General features: G+C 38.3%; 2 protein-coding genes across 2 annotated transcripts; one reads left to right on the top strand and one right to left on the bottom strand.

Annotated features, from left to right (window-relative positions):
- Positions 1-1,460: 1,460 nt before the first annotated feature.
- Positions 1,461-8,109, bottom strand: LOC139442646 (protein FAM177A1-like). Its single transcript, XM_071223503.1, has 5 exons — positions 8,067-8,109; positions 6,683-6,853; positions 5,348-5,414; positions 3,777-3,874; positions 1,461-3,195 (listed from the first exon to the last, which is right to left on the bottom strand). The coding sequence occupies exons 1-5, from the start codon at positions 8,091-8,093 to the stop codon at positions 3,073-3,075; spliced, it is 486 nt and encodes a 161-aa protein (XP_071079604.1). The 5' UTR covers positions 8,094-8,109; the 3' UTR covers positions 1,461-3,072.
- A 3,726-nt stretch (positions 8,110-11,835) lies between these two features.
- Positions 11,836-21,111, top strand: LOC139442809 (M protein, serotype 2.1-like). Its single transcript, XM_071223701.1, has 8 exons — positions 11,836-12,119; positions 13,351-13,471; positions 14,165-14,219; positions 14,674-14,722; positions 15,504-15,547; positions 17,960-18,030; positions 18,412-18,486; positions 19,317-21,111. Exons 1-8 carry the CDS (start codon positions 11,971-11,973, stop codon positions 19,458-19,460), a joined length of 708 nt encoding a protein of 235 aa, XP_071079802.1. The 5' UTR covers positions 11,836-11,970; the 3' UTR covers positions 19,461-21,111.
- Positions 21,112-21,984: the final 873 nt, after the last annotated feature.

Raw genomic sequence — 21,984 nt, 5'->3', positions numbered from 1 at the left:
GTCAGGACGATCTGATTGATAATCAAGATCTATATTCTGATAAAACGGGTCTTACATCGCGAAATGTATCAAATCACGTGAGCACCTTCATTAAAAACATGAAAAGATTTGGTAAATATCTGCTGACGACGAGTTGGCGGTGCACATGCTTTGCAAATCCTGCAATCGATTGAAATCTATACGACAGTTTACGAACCGGATTTTGATTTCGGTGCGCAATTTTGATTGGACTATGCATAGACTTGTTAGTCCAGGCATAATGTAACTCCATAATACCAGACTAGTTCGGCAAGGGTGGAAACTGGACTTTTATAGTCAGTTAACTCTCTTGCCTCGGGAAGATGGCCTATCAAGCAATGTAACAGTTGTCCTCAAGAAAACAATTAAAGTCTCATAACTTTCATATGGGAAAAACACTCCAGATATATTTGATTAATAATCAATTTCTGATCTCTGATTATTGATATGAATATTCAGAGCTATAGCAAGCACAACTAGTAAAGTCAATACAGGAAGGAAGTTAATACTCAACTGACATCGTCTCGGACAGGGAAGAGTGCACGTCAGTCAGGTCCAAACAAAATGTGACTAGTTTGGGACATCAGATACTGACAATTCAGGTGCTTCCATGGTCAGTATAAGCACATGCATTGTCTACCTGTGACTGACGTCCTACTGTCTTGCTATGTGACATATTCCTAATGGTTCCTCCTGTGCCAATGGGTATCCAAATTAAACACTTTGAGAAATGTGGCAGTGGATGTTTTGATATAGTGTGTGGAAACATTCCACTGATGATTATGTGTATAGGACAATCTCATTAAATTCAGACCTTAGTTCTCGCTACTGCTAAACAAAGATCTGAGGACATCCCATTACGGGTCACGTCAGAACGACCTTTCATCCGACCAATCAGAGCATCGCTTACCAGATTATGAGAGTGACAATCGGAATGTGATTTCTAATCATGCAACCTCGAAAACTTTAACTCGGAACGATAGTTACAGGTTTTGCAACTGAATCCATACAATCTAGACCATCTATTAATCATTCAAGAATGTTCTTTTGTTCAGGTTTCAAATTTGTAATCGTGAATTTGTCAAAATATGTTTCAAAGCGTAGTCGCCAATTTGAAATTAGTGCCGTAAAGCACGAGAAAGCTGCCTTCTGATTGGTCAGTCCATTGGTCGGTCAAAGTTCCACAAGGTCGGTCTGAAGTGACCCGTAATGGGATGTCCTCAGATCCTTGTTTAACGGAAGCGAGAACAAAGATTTGATTTTAATGAGATTGGTGTATAGGAAGAAATGAGTGTGGTGCATTCACCAAAAGAAACGGAGAATCTCGCCCAGTGTCTTTTGATCAAATGTATCAACAGAAGTGGTTAAAAGTCTAAAACTGAAGTTTGCTGAGGAGTTTAAAACTTTTATTGAGGGTATTAAATTTGACATCAAAAGACACAAGGGTGTGTCTGTTTAGCATCCAAAATCATTTTTCCAATTTTTTTTCATTTCGTAGACAGTAATACAGTGTAAACAATACAGTAATCCGGTTTCAATGGCAGAGAAATTAGGTATGTAATTTCATTGAGATGTCACGGTTACTGATTACGTCACAATGGTCTGAAAAACACTGTTCTGCAATTTCACTGTAGCTATATCTCCTGTGGAAGGCAGTTTGGGATGACAAATGAGCATCAACATATATGTATGGAATGCATTATTATTCTGAATCAAGGGAATGTTACCATGGTTACAGATATTGAACTGTCACTGATGTATTTGCAGGTAACACTTGGATCCCTGGGACAGAGAGACACCATGTAGGTAACCAGGCTATGTGATCCACCAGCTCCACCCATGACCTCCAGATCATGTGTGACATGATGACTGAGAATGATTTTACATCTCTTCTAACAATATTACACCAGGGGCACCAGGGCCCCACATAATGTACCCATGTGGGGAGTGAGTGAGTGAGTTGGGTTTCACGCCACTTTTAACAGTATTCCAGTTATATCACAGCGTGTCAGCTTAATGTGGGAGGAAAGCCCGAAGTGATGCAGGTCTAAGATGTTTACCACTTCGGTGAAACCCACGAGCACGGGTATGGTGCTGACAAACCTTGAAACATAATCGGGGCGAACCGGGATTCGAACCCACAATTATAGGTTTCTGGCGTGCCCAAGGGATGCAACTCTGCACAGCTAATCGCGGCGCCTTAGATGTCTTGGCCACTCATACCCATGTGGAGAGTCGAACCTGGGTCTAAGGCCTGATGGGCTACAGCTAATTAACCACTAGGCATTGCCACTGTCCTGTAACTCAGTGAACTTGTGACATCAAATCATTACCATGTCGTAATGTCACCACACTAAGACTTGTGATTTAAGATCCTACAGTGTATTAAGCATGACACATGTGTCTAGTTACCTTAATAACACTGTTCTTTACAGGAGGTCAGAGGTTCTACCTACACTTTTTCAAGGACAGATGAATGTTTAAAAGACGAATAGTTAAATAAATCAGAGAGCGTAAAAATAGTTTTCACTATTTTGTTGTTCATGCCTTGAAGACACTTTTTTAAATAACTAATCCTCCTTAAGTTAAAAACCCTCAACCCTTCCTGATAAAAGTCTACGAACATAAAAAAGAAATTGAAAAGTGTTGTTAATAAATTCCTCATTATGTAACCCTAGTGCATACAAATGTTGCACAATGTATTTTATGTCCTGAAACACTGCACTGTAAACTGTCATGGTGCTGTTTTATTGCTTCCCTTCCACCTGGATATATAGGGCTCTGCTTACATGCAAGTACCACAATGCAATCAAGTTTGAATAATTCTATATGTTACAAAAATTGTTAACATAATTGCATGAATTTTAAACATGTAATTACTATTTATTTATTTGAAAACACACACCCTCAAATATTTTTATAACATCGAGGACTCATTGGTTTAGCTTGGAACCTGAAGTACATCTTCACTTCCTATTTTCCAGTTTCATGTAATACTGTACAATAAATAGGTATAAGGGATGGATTTCTGTATGTTCTGTGCTTGTCCCGTGGTCAGTATTTGAGGGGGGACTGGGAGGCAGGCTGCTGGGGGACCTTACTCTGCTCCACTACCTGGATGTTGACGGAGGAAAGTTCAGCATGCTGACGCTCCATCATCTCCTTGTCCTTGTCCTCCTGCATTACAAACATCATTGTTAGGCCAGACATTTGGTTTTTTGGTTTTTCAGATGTTTAACCCAAACATTCAGAAAAAAAGAACATAAAAAAACAATTTCAAATATTATTTTTATTTCCTCAACACATAAGTAGGGTGTGTGTGTGTGTGTAAGTAGGGTGAGAGAGAGAGAGAGAGAGAGAGAGAGAGAGAGAGAGAGATTTGGATTTGTTGTCATTCATTGTGTTTTGGCGTTTTTATGATACGTTTTCAACAAGTTTTAATAACAGTATTCTAGATAATAGATTAATATTGACAGTAAATGGGTTGTTTTACTTATTTATTTCTGGTCCGCAGAAAGTAAGTCGCATAATACAATTCTCAGTCCGAATATATGACATTTAAGGAAGCTTAATAATTTCTTTATCATATAACGTCATTCTGTTAATAATCAATGCAAAAAAACTCATTTCAAACCCCTAGCTAAGCATGGCTACAGAAATCCAAACACATCAGGAAACCCCTAGCAAAGCATGGCTAAGGAAACAATCTGTAAAATGATACTATTTAATATAAAGCCATGTTCTCTATGTCACAGTACCTCCTCCTTGAGCCTGTAGTACTCATCAATGGCGTACTGGTATTTGGGAGCTGTGATGCCGAAAAACCAGGCCAACTTCTCTCCACACAGGTCTGCCACTGTAGTGATGGAAAGATCAGATTTCATTTAATATTCATAGGAATATACATCTCACTGCCAGCATATACTGACGTACAAACCACACCGGAGAAGCTGCTTATATTTGCCATTCCTTACCAGCAGGGCATTTGACTGCATCACTATGGTAACACTGTTTCAACACATCAACCCCAAATGTCAACGCACATTAATGATTAACAGGATCAATCAATTGCATGTTAATACAGTCAAGTCCTGTTAATCCGACAATCAGCTTTGTCCAACACAAATGATGGGAACTGATTAAATCAGTGTTATTCAGACCCGTTAATCCTATAGTCTTGCACTCTGACTCCAACACACCTAATTTGCAACGAATTACTGAAATCACTCATTAATCAGTCTTGTTTATCCGGCACAGTGATTAGCGTACTCCGTGGTCATGTGCACAGCCTCGTGTTTTGATGCGAGACGAGTCGGCTGGTAGCTGCATATTTCAACGGCTGCAGAGATAAAATTGCTTAACAATAAACAATTAATGCTTTGAATAAAGAAAACAGGATTAATCACCTGCTTAGATTACCTCAATCTCAATAAAATCAGATTATCATTTTTCATTTTTCTATTACGTGTTTGTATCGTTATCTATAATGTACAGTAATTGTCCGATGTACGACCACAGACGTTGATACTACTTAATTTCGTTTATCCGTCATACTCATTAATCCGACACAATCATATGCAACCAACCATGTCGGATTAACGGGACTTGACTATCAAATTTAATATAACCGTGCATAATTTTGTAACTAGACAATTCAGAGGACTGAGTCAAAAGTAGATGTATGTTATTCAGAATCTCTACCAGTCATCATAGATCAAGGTGATGAATAAGAGAGCACAGATGTATATAGTGGTCTCATCTGCATGGACTCTTTTGTTCCAACCATAGGTGTTTTGGCTGATACAACATGTTCACATTTTAAGATAATTTGCATAAATTATTTCTTCAAATAATAACCATCAATTAAAATTAAATTAAAAAATCTTTCAAACTTTCCCACCTGTGATAAAAACTCAAAGCCTTGTCTGTCAAGTAACTGACATTGCCTCTTCTGGACATGTTTAGTGTGTGAATATTTTATAAAGAAGAGAATGGAGGTCAATGCTGAATAATCCCCACTCTTCTATATAACAGTGGACCAGACAAACCAGTGAATGATATTATGAGCAGCTTCCACTCAATCAACCAAGTCACAGTGTCCCTGAACCTATCAGTTGTCTCACTGGTTGCTGGGAACCTTATTCGAGAGCAGAATCTCAATGTGCATCGCAACATGTATTTTTTTTTACTATCACTATACAGTGGTTTGATGCGTCCAACCCCCTCAGCATCCTATGGAGATTCTGTAGGGGCACAACTCTTACTCATCTCGTTTTTAGTTATCATAATATGCTTAACTTCTTGCGAAAAGAGGTCTCTGACAATTTACCTGATAGAGTGCGAGCTGATGCTGTCATCAAGCAATACCAGAACCATGGCAACCAAGACAGTTTTTTCTGAAAATCATAAAGCATGTCCATTAGGAGCTGCTAATGACTGTATGACAATTCATGCATGAGGCCAAAAAAGCAGTAAATAATGATGTGGTCTTTTAGTTTTTATCAGTTGGTTAACACAAAACTTGACCTAAAATTCAATGTACCTGTAAGTGGTCGAAAAAAAAGAAATTAATAATAATTTTCAACTTCCAGATAAGTACGGCTACTTATGAATGAAAAACAAAGCCATAGGTCACACCATTATGGAAATACAATTCCGAAACAATACTAAAAGATAACTGATTGTGTTTTTTGTCAGAAAGAATTTTTGTTTACTTTTATTGGTATTATTCACCATTTTTAATAAGTGATGTAACTATACGGCGATACAGTATTGTATCATGATACAAGGCCAACGATACAATACATTAATTTACGGGCCATGTATCGCAATACATATGATACATTTCATTGCAAATTATATTGGCGTGAAATCATTTGAATAATAACAGAAACTGTTCAACCACCAGCTCATGCAGATTCTCTAGTATTTCATGGTTGGCCGTAAATAGCGTAACATTCCCAGTGCCCTCTACCAATATGTTTCTGTCTACAATACCCAATCTTTGATCTCTGAAATTTATAATAACAAATGATTCAGGTTTGTGATTCACATGCAAAAAGAAAGAATATCAACTTGTAAAATATAAGTACTGTATCAGGATACCAATTGTGTCACACCCTAAGCATCGGGAAACATATTGTATCGTGACCACACTGTTTTGTTACACCTCTATTTTATACGAGTAAAAAGTCATTTAATTTTTTAACCAACTAAAACATTTACATAAGGCTTCAGCGGTAGTGAAGCTACGCAACATGCTTTCCACAGCCTTGTTTACTGGTACATAGAACAATGGCAGGAGACAAGTGGCCTTCAACTGAGGATAAGGGAATTTACTTGTTCAAGGAAATGTGAACACATTTTTAAACATCAAGAACATTGAAAACTATTTCTAGATAAAGGGATGGTAATGTAAAAAATAATTAAGCAATGTTTATCATGTGCATACCTAATAATGTCCAATTACATGACTTTCTACATCAGTGTTATTGAATATGGGAAATATTTGTTTGACTGGTATGTTAATGACAAATTGGAAAAAACATGTAATCTACCACATGTACCATTTCTGCTTAGTGAAGAGTCAGTAAACTTTGGTGTAATAAATTAGGGTCAGTGGGAAATTGAAATAAAAACTGTATGCCATTTTTGTGTGACTGACTGGGTCGATAGATGGTTCTTTTGGTTTGATCTGTACATCCTCCTCGTCTGTGGAGTACTCCTCTAGGATACCATCACTGAAGTGCAGAACACGCTTTGGCTTCTTCTTCGGGTTCTCTTTGTCTTGACAATCGCCATGGCTGAGAGGAACGTTCGTGAAATCAGTCGTTTTCTAAAACATCAAATGATGGCTTGTTAATACAGTGTGAGTCTTGACCATTTAAGCAATAAGGCTTAATAACCATTAAAGCAATGAGAGACATGATAGAAAACAAGCAGGAGGAGCAGGAATGTCTACCAGATCATAATTGGGACAGCTAAATGTGTTGTGTTTTTAAAATTTAAATCTATGATAAAGACAGCTAGAGTTTCAGCATTAATTGAAATAAATATATGCTTTGTCAGAAACTATAGCAATTAACAAGTCTTGTCATGTTTGTCGAAGAATGCCTCTGTGGTGTAGTGTATAGAGCTTCTGCTGTGAGAGTGGAGGGTCAGTGGTTTGATCCCCGGACGCATAATAATAAAATATGTTATATATGCTACTTGTTGTTACCCTGCCTGGCACTGGGAATAAAGCTGATAAAAAAAGGACCGGTTTGCTCATAGTCAGTATACCGTGACAGAGTGGGGTATCTATGTTTAAACTGTGCCATGGTATCTCAGTAGGCCAGTACTTTAAACATTATAAAACCAGCATCAGTCCGGAGTAGTACTAGTAGTAGTCAGACATGGTATAGTTCAATAATTATGGAACATCATGTTAAACCCAATTTCACCTCAGAACTATTTTGTTGAAGGATGTTAAAATGAAATACATAGAAGGGATGAAATGGATATATCTACCAATCATTATTGATAATGCCAATATTGGTCATCATACATAGTATTTTGACACATGAATAATATGTCAGTTATGCCGCATGCATCATCACATATGAGACAGCAGCCAGTTATACATATCAATAAATACATGCCATAAAACTGGCAGGCACAACCAGTTATCGATACATATTTGTAGGATTCGATTACTTGGCGGTCATTCAATGCACAATGCATTCTGGTACAGTATAGTCTGATAGTGGTTAGATTATGTTCATAAGCGACGTGGAACTATGAATCGCTTATAGCACATGTCGTCGTGTCTGTTTAATAATCATAGCCTATGTCAGTGTACTGTTACTAGAGTTACTGTCAGCCCTGACTCATATTGACGAGTTTGACTTAGTTTCTCCGAACTCAATAATCGATTCGTCAGTTATTGATACTGTTTCGAACATCAGTTGAATTTGCCTGTAAACATTTTAGAACAAATAATTTGAAGAACCATAAGAAGTATCTAAATCAGTCAGAGCTACAGCGAAAGATCAACAAAACACTCAGACCTGAGACGCATTTGTTGACTCCGACATCTTGGCAAGGAATAGTAAGCTCCGAACATTGATTCAGCATGAAATACACGTTTTGCAAAGTATCTGCGCTGCGCTTCGTAGCCATACATAATACATGCATTGAACAGCCGGAGCTCAGCTTACAAAAACATTGCCGTGGAGCTTATAGACATTTCCGGTGCTGACAAAGGTTTGTACTTTCACGTTCTGACATGGGTTCGATTCCGTGTCGAGCGGAGTGAAAACACACATTATGTTCTTTGATTTTAGACACTTGTGCGCTTTGACACGACGTGATTCGAGTTTCAAAATAAAGATGTAATTATATTTAAACATGCGAAACATCAATTACCTGTACAAATGGATGTATGTAAATGTGTAACCTAAACGAATTCGTACCCCTAGAAGTGAGACATTTCCTTCCCCAAGTCGAAAGCAATTTCGTAGCCCTATGAAATTCACAATAAATTAGGTTATTTAAAATAATAATTAAGACTGAGCCCAGTAGCAGTTGAAATGGAAATTGGAAATGTTTAGTTTACAATACTACCAGGTGCAGTGAAATGAAGTGATGATTTCATCAGCAATATGTGGCGCATCGACAGAATACATACAAAAGCTCTAATGCTGGCCACAGGTGCAGCAACAGGTACTTCACCCTTTGGTGAAAAAGATATGGCAAGACAAAAACAGCCGAGTTGAAGCCCTAGCTCGGAGAAACCCCTCACTTAAGCCATCTGGGATATAAGTATACATGAATCCATCCGAATTGTGATGACATTCAGACACCAGAAAGTCACTACAAAGGGTTACACACTCCTTGGACTTTCAAAACTCCCAAAGTTGACACTGATTTAACATCAGAAGACACTAAAAAAGAAAACCCAACCCTACTACGATCAATAGCTGTCACTAAAATTCAAACTACCTGAGACAGCTGGGCCCTTATATACAATGATGGATCCAAGAATTCTATCAACAACAGTGCTGGTTACGGGATCCATTTCCACAGCTCCAAACTTCAAGCACTTCCGGTTCGCCTGCCTGATCGTCAGTCAGTATTCACTGCTGAATTGGAGGCAATTCATCATGCACTCAACCTCATACCGGAAGCAAAGGCAGTCATGCTATCAAACTCGCTAAGTGCACTTCAAGCCATCAGCGGCAGAAACTCAAACTCCATGTTAAACACAGTCAATAATATTCAATACGAATATACAAAACTATCGGACCAAAGACAACCGGTGGAGATGTGTTGGAACCCGTCTCACATAGATATTCATGGAAATGAAAAAGCAGACACAGTGGCGAAGTTAGCTCTAGACAGAGCGGAGCTGCAGCCTGTTCCCTTTAGTAAACTAGACATAAAAAGCAAAACCAAAGCCTACATGGCCCAAAGATGGCAAGCCCAGTGGGACGCAAGTATAAGATCGGCAGATGGCTATACAAAATTCAACCCAAGATCCACCAAAAGCTATACTCATACTCAAATGAAAGGAAAGTTTAAATAAACATCTCGGTCACAAAAAGCACTACGACAAGATATGTCCATCTTGCAATCAACCTGAATCCATTGCTCAATTGTTACTGGAATGCCAAGACCACGCCCCAGCCCGAACTCGGTGAAAACAAGAATTGTAGTTCGTTCCGCTATCTGTCGTAGATCGCCCGAAGAGAAGAGATGAAATAGCAAAGGCCAAACTAAACTACTCGAACGTATATAAACAGAGCAGCCAGAGATATAAATGATATTATATCAATATACGAAAATAGAAATCACATCAATACAAAAGCAGAAAGTATATGAATACCAAAACTCGCAATAGATATGTGTACCCTACTCACACACGTGAGTCCCGAGGGGGCACGGGTGGCCCAGTCGTCTAAGGCGCCGCGATTCGCTGTGCAGAGGTGCGTCTCTTGGGCACGCCAGAAACCTATGATCGTGGGTTCGAATCCCGGTTCGCCCCGATTATGTTTCTAGGTTACCATAAGCACCATAACCGTGCATGCATCACTTCGGGCTTTCCTCCCACTTTAATCTGACACGCCGCGATATAACTGGAATACTGTTACAAGAGGCGTTAAACCCAAATCACTCACTCACTCACGAGTCCCGAAGAGGGACAGGTCAGCCAAAATTTGCGAAGGCAGAAAGTGACCTCTTAAACACTTACAGCAACAGACAATGCAGTGATTTTGGATGTTACTTCTCAGATCCAAACGTCCATTAACCTTGCACAACCTTCAAACCATCGTTGTTTTTTTCTAAAATATTAACAAAAGCCAAGTTATCTTAACAACAACGTATAGCTGTTTCCATGTACCACGTGATCCTTGTGGAAATAAAGATTGAACAAGTTGACTATTATCCTTCCTTACTAGGCAGCGTATCAATCACTTGCTCTCCTCTACGTATAGCCTGCATCTAACCCATCGCAGTTGGAATGAGTAAACAGACTTTATTTTCATTTTTAATTTGTTTGGATAACGCTTTTGGAGTTATTCTTGGAAGGTTAATTTACGTGTAACCGAAAGCATTCGATACATACTGTTCTGATTCTTAAGTATCTATTCTATTTAGTCTAATGACAGAAGTGTCAGGTTAGGATTTTGCATCAAAATATTTTAGCGTACCGTAAAACTTAAACTCCAGCCTTAAATAAACATCCACATCGAATAAACGCCTGGTCAACCGAGGCACCGAAATAAATAATCATGTCATGTCATGTCATGACAGATTAACTATAGTTATATGTGAAAAAAATCGGATGTTCTATAACTTTAGAGAGAGATGTCATGTCATGTCATGTCATGTCATGTCATGACAGATTAACTATAGTTATATGTGAAAAAATCGGATGTTCTATAACTTTAGAGAGAGATTTAATACAAATTCGTAAAAAATAACGTATAAGCTCCTTTACCCACACTCCTCCCTCGTAGAAAACATGGGTTATATGCAACTTCCGAAATAAATAAACATTCGGTGTTTATCAAAGAATTTAAGATAACTGGAAATTAACGGACAGTACCAACTGAACTCCAAAGTCCATGCGACCCCCTCCGTGGTCTAATGGATAGAGCGTCTGCCCGGAGAGCAGTGGTTCGATCCCCGGCCGCGTCATACCAAAACACGTTAAAGGATGTTACTTGTTATTACCCCGCCTTGTCCTCGGCAGTAAGGGGATATAACAAGGACCGGTTGGCTAAGTGTCAGTTTACTCTGTCTGTAATGTGTATTGTAAACAGCGGCGTGGTAAGTCATTGAACTAGCACTATAAACCCGTCATTAGTCCGAACTAGTGCTATAGACGTACATGAAAATTAATTTTGTTTGGACGTAATGTTTTTATTATAGTATATAAACTCTAGTATTAATAATAGTATTCTCAAAGCATTCCGCTTGCACACGGAATAGAACTGCAGATACGTAAACTCTAATTCAACGTCAGCAGGTGCGCGTTTAGTGGAAAGTTTGGTTCGAGCTCCTCTGATGCGCGTGTCACCATTATACTGTTCGGAGCTTTGATGCACCATACTAGCTACAGAACAACATATTATTTTAGCACTAACTGTAGAAAAGCAGAATATGTATACTATGTACATTAGAATGATGATGTTTTAAACAAAAACGCCCAAAACATTGAAATGCAAGCATTTAAGGGAATTATAGTATGCCGAAATTATCTCTGCATTCTATTCTGATTTTACTTAAAACTCGTCTGTGCACGCTAGAAAGGAAAATAGATTCAGGAAGGAAACAAATGAAAACAAAATATTGCGCGCAAATATTCAAGTGGTGTTGCTAAGGCCTGTTAAAAATCATATGACACTGGTTTAGTTTACAAAGACATGAAACTGTGTATGTTGGTTTAGCGCCACCAGGAAGGATACAATGGCCGGTTCGTTATCTGCAAAGAAAACAATTCCGAAGTTACACAAGAGTAATGGAGAAATGGAAGAGAAACAAATAGCCTTTGGCACGCGCATTCCTGGACCACGGGAACCAAAGCATGCCAGGAAATCACTTAATAGAAGTGTCAAGTGCGTTATTTTGTTTCATATATTTGAACTCAAGAATCCCTATAGAATATTTACTGTTAACAACCGTTTCTAATCGACTCAGTCATTTTACACTTGTAAAGGGTGTATACAAATGTAATTTCGTACACAAAACAATCTCGTACACAATAAAAAATAATAATAGTAAGTATGTTTAATGACAACAAAATGCAAAATATGATTCTTTATGACCTTATTTCACAGATTCACGAATTATATCCACTTATGTCATGTGTTGCACTGATATCCTGATCGTCTAGGACGCACTTCTTTTACTCATATAATGCAGTCGTTCATATTGGTAGATAGCCAAGATCCGTGATGGGGTCCTACAGTCAAGGCATGACCCTACATACTGTAGGACCCCATCGCAGCTCTAGGCTAGGGATTAGCATGATCAGTGAGAATTAATCTGCATGTAGGTTTGCTTTCAAACTTTTGTTTATCCAAACTATAATTTACATTTACTTTTAAACTGCAATGAGACCCAGTACCACTTTCAGCACAGATATATTATAAGCAGTATACAAGTTGTCATTCCTAAAATAATGAAAAGACCCTTTGGTTAGTTCTAACAATATGTTTTACAGACAGGAATTAAGTCCAAGCATTGAGTGAAGATCCGGGGTAGAATAGGTCTTCAGCAACCCATGCTTGCTGTAAAAGGCGACTATGCTTGTCGTAAGAGGCTACTAACAGGATCAGGTGGTCAGGCTTGCTGACTTGGTTGTCATTGTATCCCAATTTGCATGGATTGATGCTCATGATGTCAATCACTGGATTGTCATTCTTGCAGAGACTTGTCTTGGTCATTGGTCATTGTGAACTAAATGACAATAGAAATACCGTCAAAAAAGTTATTTCTCAAATTTGAAGTAATTTTAGTGATAAGACACTTTATATTAAGATCACCAAAGTGCAGTGTTGGAAAGACCAAGGCTCAGTGTGTCTGTCTACAGTTTTAGGCCAGAATCTCTTATGTCTCAGACTGAAATGTTGATTTTGTTTTGTTTTGATATATTATCAACATGGCAAGCTTCTATTTGTTTAAGTGTTTTTTAATACTCTGCTCTGTTATGGCGTTTGATTTAGCCCAGTGTTAATTTGCTAAGAGGTTTTATATTATCATAAACATGATGAACGTAGGGTACATTTTCTGCATACATTATAAACAGGGATTAACTCATTAAGAAAGTCTGTATAATGATTTTAGATCACTGGGTGGCCAGGATGTGTCGGAGGAGAACGCCATGTTGAGGGAGAGTGTACAGAGACTAGACCGGGACCATAAGAAGATGGAGGAAGAGCTTGAGCGCACAGTGAAAGATGCACACGTTGGTCCTTTCTCTGCCTCGGAGGCTGTATAATAAACTTTGTGGGAAGACTTTTATATTTTGTGTATTCTGTGACAGATATTTATGATCATTTTTCGAGTTAGAATGTAGGGTTTTCACTGTATGTGGCATGCTTCAATTCCTTTCTAACAATTTGACTGATCATTGATATTATATATAATTACACTTGTTCAGAATCCCTTTATTGATGGGGATTTCAGTGTTAGATTTAAGAAAATTAACCATGGACACGATGAACTTTGAGTGTAGTTTTGACCAGAATAGAAACATCGATAATTTTTGCATCTATTTTCCACCCATGAAGATCCTGGTTAGAATTGATCTTCAGCAACCCAAAAAAGGCGACTATGCTTGTCATTAGAGGCGACTGATGTGATTGGGTTGTCAGGTTTGCTGATGTGGTTGATGCATGTCATCATATCCCAATTGTGTAGACCTATGCTCATGATATCAATCACTGGATTGTCTGGTCCAGAGTCGATTATTTACAGACCAATGTCATATAGCTGGAATATTGCTGAGAGTGGCAAGCAAACAAACAAACAAACAAACAAACAAACAAACATCTATTTTCAATTTGTATGTGTTTGCATCTGCGCCAAAATCTGCTGTAGGATGTTTTTTTAATGTCATGTCCTCCAGCTTTAAGAACATTTCTTTCCCTTTTTTCAGGAACATCTTGCTAACATGAAAGATCTACTGGACAAAAAGGAACAAGCACATGCAGGTATGTCAATTAGTCAAGAATTAACATGATTAACCATTTCATCTTTAGCGTGGTTATTTTTGCGGGGAAAACCCAAGAAAAACTAATTGTACTAGATTATTTGGCATTATGACGGAAATTATATGCATTGAAAAACATTGTTTCAGAGAAAATATATTTTTGTGTAAGTAACAGGTCTACATACATCAATAACAATGTATGTCAAGTTTGAAAAACAGATTGATCAAATCATATTGGACAGTAGCCTTTTTTCTTAATGGTGGATTCTGAATTAATTTTTATCTGGATAAAAGGACAACTGTGGTATTGGAGATTTGTCATGAGGCTCTGCATATGCATTATTTTAAAACAACAGAAATGATTTATTCTATGCCGTCATATGTCATCAAATTCTCTTTGCAGTAGATGCGAGTACTTCATGCTTGTTTTAGTGTGTATATTTAATGTTTTTCAGCTCTCTTTGGTGAAGTGTCAAAGAAAAATGAAGATTTGGAAGAACAGTTGTATGTATGGAGTTTTCTCCCTTTAATACTTGTACCTTGTTAAAGATTGACTACTGGTAAACACAGCAGATATGTCAAGACATGTGTTGTGACCCAATATTAAAAAGTGGCTCAGTCCACAATGTTGAGGGGTGAGATTGTTAGCAGGGATATCTCTAGGAGCCGATGGTACCCTTGCTGAGAAATTGGGCAATAATTATTATTTTGTTGAAAATTGATTTTTTTTTAAAGTTCTTACATTTTTAACTTGTGAGGTAATTCATACTGTACGTTAACTTTGCATTCAATGCAGTTATGTAAAACTAGGCATTAAGCCTCTTCCCCTTTGTTGGTCCCGTTCAAATCTCATTAAAATCAGATCTTAGTTCTCGCTACCGCTAAACAAAGATCTGAGGACATCCAATTAGGGGTCACATCTGAATGACCTTTCATCCGACCAATCAGAGCGTTGCTTACCAGATCATGAAAGTGACAGTCGGAATGTGATTTCTAATCATGCAACCTCGAAAACTTTAACACGGGGTATTCTGAACGATAGCTTAACGACTGAATACATACAATCTTGACAATACAATTAGCCATTCCAAAATATTCTTTTGATCAGGTTTTCAAATTCTCGTTGTCAGATTCTATTCAAGGTGGGATAATCTGTAAACATCTGAGACCTGCACACTGTGGGCTTCTCTGACCTAGAACCTCACCATGATGTAAACTGTTTAAAGTGGTGTAAAATCCTTCTGACTTTCCAATCATTTCCTGAAAATCTTCTCTTGTTTCTCAGGTCCAAGTATGAGAGGAAGCTTGTGTCCAGTAACATTGATCCAGGTCAGTCTCACGTTCATTGCTGAAATCTGGGATTCTGTGTATTTATCTTGTTTTAAAATGCAAATACAAATGTATTTTACTTGTATCCTTTATTACTGCCCTACCTGTGTTTTGTTCAGGCCACATTGGTGATGTGAAATTGGGTTCAAGATTAATGCACATGTGTTTGTGAGCTAGCATGCAGATTAAATAATGTTCACATTTTTGTATTTGAAAAAATAGGACTGTCATTTTTTTATATCCCCCGACCACATTTTGTTGTGATAAATTTCAGTGTGTCATTTTTTCATGCCCCCCCCCCCCCCCCCCCCCCACACACACACACACACACTCACACACACACACACCTAATAAACGATGAAATTATTTGTGAGTGGCACTTTTTTACATAGTTAAGTACAAAATGGCACTTTTATAAATATAATATAGCCACTGATATGAGAAAATTCTCACAGTTCATTTGTTAAGGACCAGTTGTTTCAGCTGAATTGCCCAAATGGTAGAGGGTGAGTTACAGAATATTGTGAAATTTGTAGGAACACACATTGAGGTGAAGACAAGTGTTTTCTCCATCCAACAGTACCATCATCTCCTGATAATGGACTGTTACAAGTTCTGTATTAAGGCAGAGCGAAATACAGTGGTGTATTACACACAAGTGCAACACACGTATTACACACACGTATTACACACACATGCAACACACGTATTACACACACGTGCAACACACGTATTACACACACGTGCAACACACGTATTACACACACGTGCCACACACATATTACACACACATGCAACACACGTATTACACACACGTGCCACACACATATTACACACACGTGCAACACACGTATTACACACACGTGCCACACACGTATTACACACACGTGCAACACACATATTACACACACATGCAACACACGTATTACACACACGTGCCACACACATATTACACACACATGCAACACACGTATTACACACACGTGCAACACACGTATTACACACACATGCAACACACGTATTACACACACGTGCAACACACGTATTACACACACGTGCCACACACATATTACACACACATGCAACACACGTATTACACACACATGCAACACACGTATTACACACACGTGCCACACACATATTACACACACGTGCAACACACATATTACACACACATGCAACACACGTATTACACACACGTGCAACACGTATTACACACACATGCAACACACGTATTACACACACATGCAACACACATATTACACACACATGCAACACACGTATTACACACACATGCAACACACGTATTACACACACGTGCCACACACATATTACACACACGTGCAACACACATATTACACACACATGCAACACACGTATTACACACACGTGCAACACACGTATTACACACACATGCAACACACGTATTACACACACGTGCAACACACATATTACACACACATGCAACACACGTATTACACACACATGCAACACACGTATTACACACACGTGCAACACACATATTACACACACGTGCAACACACGTATTACACACACGTGCAACACACATATTACACACACATGCAACACACGTATTACACACACATGCAACACACGTATTACACACACATGCAACACACATATTACACACACGTGCAACACACGTATTACACACACGTGCAACACACATATTACACACACATGCAACACACATATTACACACACGTGCAACACACATATTACACACACATGCAACACACATATTACACACACGTGCAACACACATATTACACACACGTGCAACACACGTATTACACACACGTGCAACACACATATTACACACACATGCAACACACATATTACACACACGTGCAACACACATATTACACACACATGCAACACACATATTACACACACGTGCAACACACATATTACACACACATGCAACACACATATTACACACACGTGCAACACACATATTACACACACGTGCAACACACGTATTACACACACGTGCAACACACATATTACACACACATGCAACACACATATTACACACACGTGCAACACACATATTACACACACATGCAACACACATATTACACACACGTGCAACACACATATTACACACACGTGCAACACACGTATTACACACACGTGCAACACACGTATTACACACACGTGCAACACACGTATTACACACACGTGCCACACACGTATTACACACACGTGCAACACGTATTACACACACGTGCAACACACGTATTACACACACGTGCAACACACGTATTACACACACGTGCAACACACGTGCAACACACGTGTTTAAAGGTCAGAAGTAAATACATGGGAAAGGGTGATCCCTCCCTGGACCAGCTGTTCTGCATGATAAACAGGTCGGATCTGTTCCAGTGAGTCTGGAGAACATGGAGCCAAGTGATGAAGATGCTCAGGCCATCGCACAGAAGAAGGTCATGGCAAAGGTAAGAAATATGTCTCAACAATAGGCACAACCGCCATACGACCTGTGAAGATCCAGGCTAGAATCTGTCTTCAGCAACCCATACTTGCCGTAAAAGGCGACTGCGCTTGTCGTAAGAGGGGACTAATGGGATCGGGTGGTCAGGCTCGCTGACTTGGTTGATGCATAACATCGTATCCCAATTGCTCATGATGTCAATCACATTTACAGACTGCCGTCATATAGCTGGAATATTGCTGTGTGCAGCGTTAAACAACAAACAAACAAACAAACATGAGAGTAACTCAGGTATTGGACTGGCATGACAAGATTGTTTAAGTGTGTGAAGCTGGTCTATCCCACCTTGCTGGAAGTTGACTCTGTTTGGCTCTGGTTGTTTCAGGTGAAGGTGAAGGACATGAGGGATAAATTGAAGGACATGAACCACAGAACACAGACCTATCTGGAAGACCTACAGGTGGGTTAACATGGCTCTTGACAAACGACATTGCTCTAGACGACATACAGGTGGGTTAACATGGCTCTTGACAAACGACATTGCTCTAGACGACATACAGGTGGGTTAACATGGCTCTTGACAAACGACATTGCTCTAGACGACATACAGGTGGGTTAACATGGCTCTTGACAAACGACATTGCTCTTGACGACATACAGGTTGGTTAACATGGCTTTTGACAAACGACAAGAAAGTTAACATTGCTCTAGACGACATAGGTGGGTTAACATGGCTCTAGATGACATACAAGTGGGTTAACATGGCTCTAGACGATATATAGGTGGGTTAACATTGCTCTAGATGACATATAGGTGGGTTAACATGGCTCTAGATGACATATAGGTGGGTTAACATGGCTCTAGATGACATACAGGTGGGTTAACATGGCTCTAGATGACATACAGGTGGGTTAACATGGCTCTAGATGACATACAGGTGGGTTAACATGGCTCTTGACAAACGACAAAAAAGTTAACATTGCTCTAGACGACATATAGGTGGGTTAACATGGCTCTAGATGACATACAGGTGGGTTAACATGGCTCTAGACGACATAGGTGGGTTAACATGGCTCTTGACAAACGACAAGAAAGTTAACATTGCTCTAGACGACATACAGGTGGGTTAACATGGCTCTTGACAAACGACAAGAAAGTTAACATTGCTTTTGACGATCTACAGGTAGGTTAACATGGGTCTAGATGAACATGAAACTTATAAACTTCTATATAAATCATAAACCTTGTAAACATCTGTATATATCATGAAACTTATAAACTTCTGTATAGAACATGAAACGTCAACTGGAGGAGTTGGAGGACGTCAGCAGCCGCATAACAATGGGAGACGACTCTGATGAAGAGAATGTCGCCCAGAAGCAGGAGCCACCGTCAACACTGTTCTTAACACAGGCAGCAGACACCAGCAAATAAAGCAGTGTACAGTCATTTACAGACAACATGCATCACACTTTCTTCGATTAAATGAAAATTGTAATTGCAGATGAAGGAAATAATTACTGCATGCTTTTTCTGTAAGAGGCATTGAGATGCTAGTTTCCATGGAGACAGGATCACTCACTTAATAATAATATCAGCATCTCTACAGAAACATCAGATGAAAAAATTAAAAAGAAGTTGAAATCCTTTAGATGGTCCTGTCTCCACAGTAGTCCTCACTAAGGCTGTGCTTGGTCACAGTCAGTTCATGACAGTCTGCCATGTTAATAAAGAAATTATTAAAGAAATTGGCAATTTTATTCATATTCCTTTTTGATTTTATTATGGATTATATTTTTCAACAGTAGAGGAAAGTTGTTTTGGTCAGTTCAATATTCTTATTGATTTAGTTGTATTTTTCTTATGGAAATGTTTCTCGATTTATAGATCTGTACTCTGACCAGTCATGTTTTATTTCTTCTGTTGCTGGTAGAATAGCGAGAAGAGTTTTTCATCTTTAATTGGTGAAATGTGGATGTCCATGTGTAGAATATCTGTCCAACATTCCATGTTGTCTGTGAAACAACATGTTTGTACATCCGTCCTAGTGATTTGATGTTTTTCAAATTTTGACATTTTCCCTTCTTCAAAGTGCTTTATGACAAAAGTATCATCAATATTAGTTATTAAACTCATTTCTTTTTCAGAATCTAGATAATCATTTAAGCTTTATAGAAATGTCTGTATGAGATGATTGTTGATATTTATACTTTTGTGCCTTATCAAGCAGATATTTTATTTCACTATTTTTGAAAAAAAATGGCTTACATGAGCATCAGCAAAGAACTACTTATCAAAGAACAAAGAAATAGAAAAGCAGATATATTCCCACAAATCATAGGTGTTTTTCCCCTAGTGCAATACAAACCATTAGCAGCCTGTTTTGAGAGTGTTATTTGGCAACTGGAAGCTGATCTCAGCCTAGCAAATGTTTCACTATGGGATGCTTAATAAGACCATGCTAATTGTTTCTTGTATTACGGATTCTTTGGACCAAATTGTCTGGATGGAAACATTAAACATTTCCTGACGTACGGGGTAACTACTCAGGAACCAACTTCTGCGACTCCAAGAAGCCAAACTTCATTATGCCGTCAATCAGACTGGCAGGGCATGTGGCCATAACATCCAATGACAAATCACCAAAAGTCAGTGAGCTTCAATTCAGCTATGTTTTGTGACCGTTGGGCTATAGCACTTTTGTTGACATTTTGCTAAAACCATACAAAAAACAGCAACAAGGATAAATTCACAAACTGTAACCGACCTCGTTTAGGCCACGTTTTCAGTTAACGCTATGCAAAAATGAAGTGATTTGATTGGCAGGGACACAGCATTCATCCAATGAAATTATTTACACGCTGCTGATGGCTAGACACAATTTTGAAGTCTATCAAAATTTTAGTTTTGATATTTTGTTTGTTCTCCAAAATCAGAGAAACATCAGTTTGGTAGATCCGTGATACAAGAAAAGAAATTGGTCTGGTCACATAATTATGTCAACTTTTCAGTAATCACTGCTGATCTGTAAAATACCTTGGTGTGACATATTCAACCCTATGTACATCTCTAGCCCCGATCATCAAAGAGGTTGTTGGACTACAGCATCTGCCAGTCTGTGTTTAACTGTTACGTTTTGTGGTTAGGGACCCAAGTGTTATGAAAATTGAAAGGCTGGGTGGAAATTTCTGATGAGATCGGAGGTGCTCAGTATGTCGGGGAGAAGTGGAACAGCCTCAAGACATTTGTATTGGGGGGACATTTAGGAGGTTAATTAGAGTTAGTGAATATTTTATTAACGTTTATTCAATGAATGACTGTATATAATAACTACAGTGCCATATGTTTATCAGTGCTTAAGATTTCTATGATTGATTTGTATCTAAAATCTGAGAGGTCAATACTGCTGGTGATCCCACTCAAAATGAAATACATTTTTGTTGCTAATAAATGTTTTACGGATTTTAACATGAAGTATTACACAAATATTAAGTTATTGAGTTAAGAGAATGAGGGAGAATTGTTATCTTTTCTCTGCAGTCAAAAATTCACAGTATCCATCTGAGAATGGTTTCCGAAGTAATTGACATGCATTAAAGTCGCATATTCACATAAGATAAGCCAATCATGGCTGTGGAGCTATTTGTGAAGAATGTGGAGGATGTATTTCATGGTGGTATACTGTGACCAATCAACTTTGTTATTCTTTTAACATTTGATGAAACAGTATCTAGTCTTTATAAGTGAACATTGTTTTGTGTCTTTTTAGAATTACTTTCAATGATATTTTCAAGTGTTTTATTTTTCATTTTGATTGTTTCTTCTGTGTTTCATTCATGATTTTATTGTTGATCAATTATTTTATATAAGATGAAATGTTATGTCTCTTTGAGCATCCATCACACTTTGTTTTTGCACTGGTTATCTATATGAAGAGGTTTATTATGCGACACATTCA

This window comes from Haliotis cracherodii, unplaced genomic scaffold, assembly GCF_022045235.1.
Source record: "Haliotis cracherodii isolate W230 unplaced genomic scaffold, xgHalCrac1.p SCAF_5, whole genome shotgun sequence".
Lineage (NCBI taxonomy): Eukaryota > Metazoa > Mollusca > Gastropoda > Lepetellida > Haliotidae > Haliotis > Haliotis cracherodii.
This window is presented reverse-complemented; position numbering and strand designations above follow the sequence as displayed.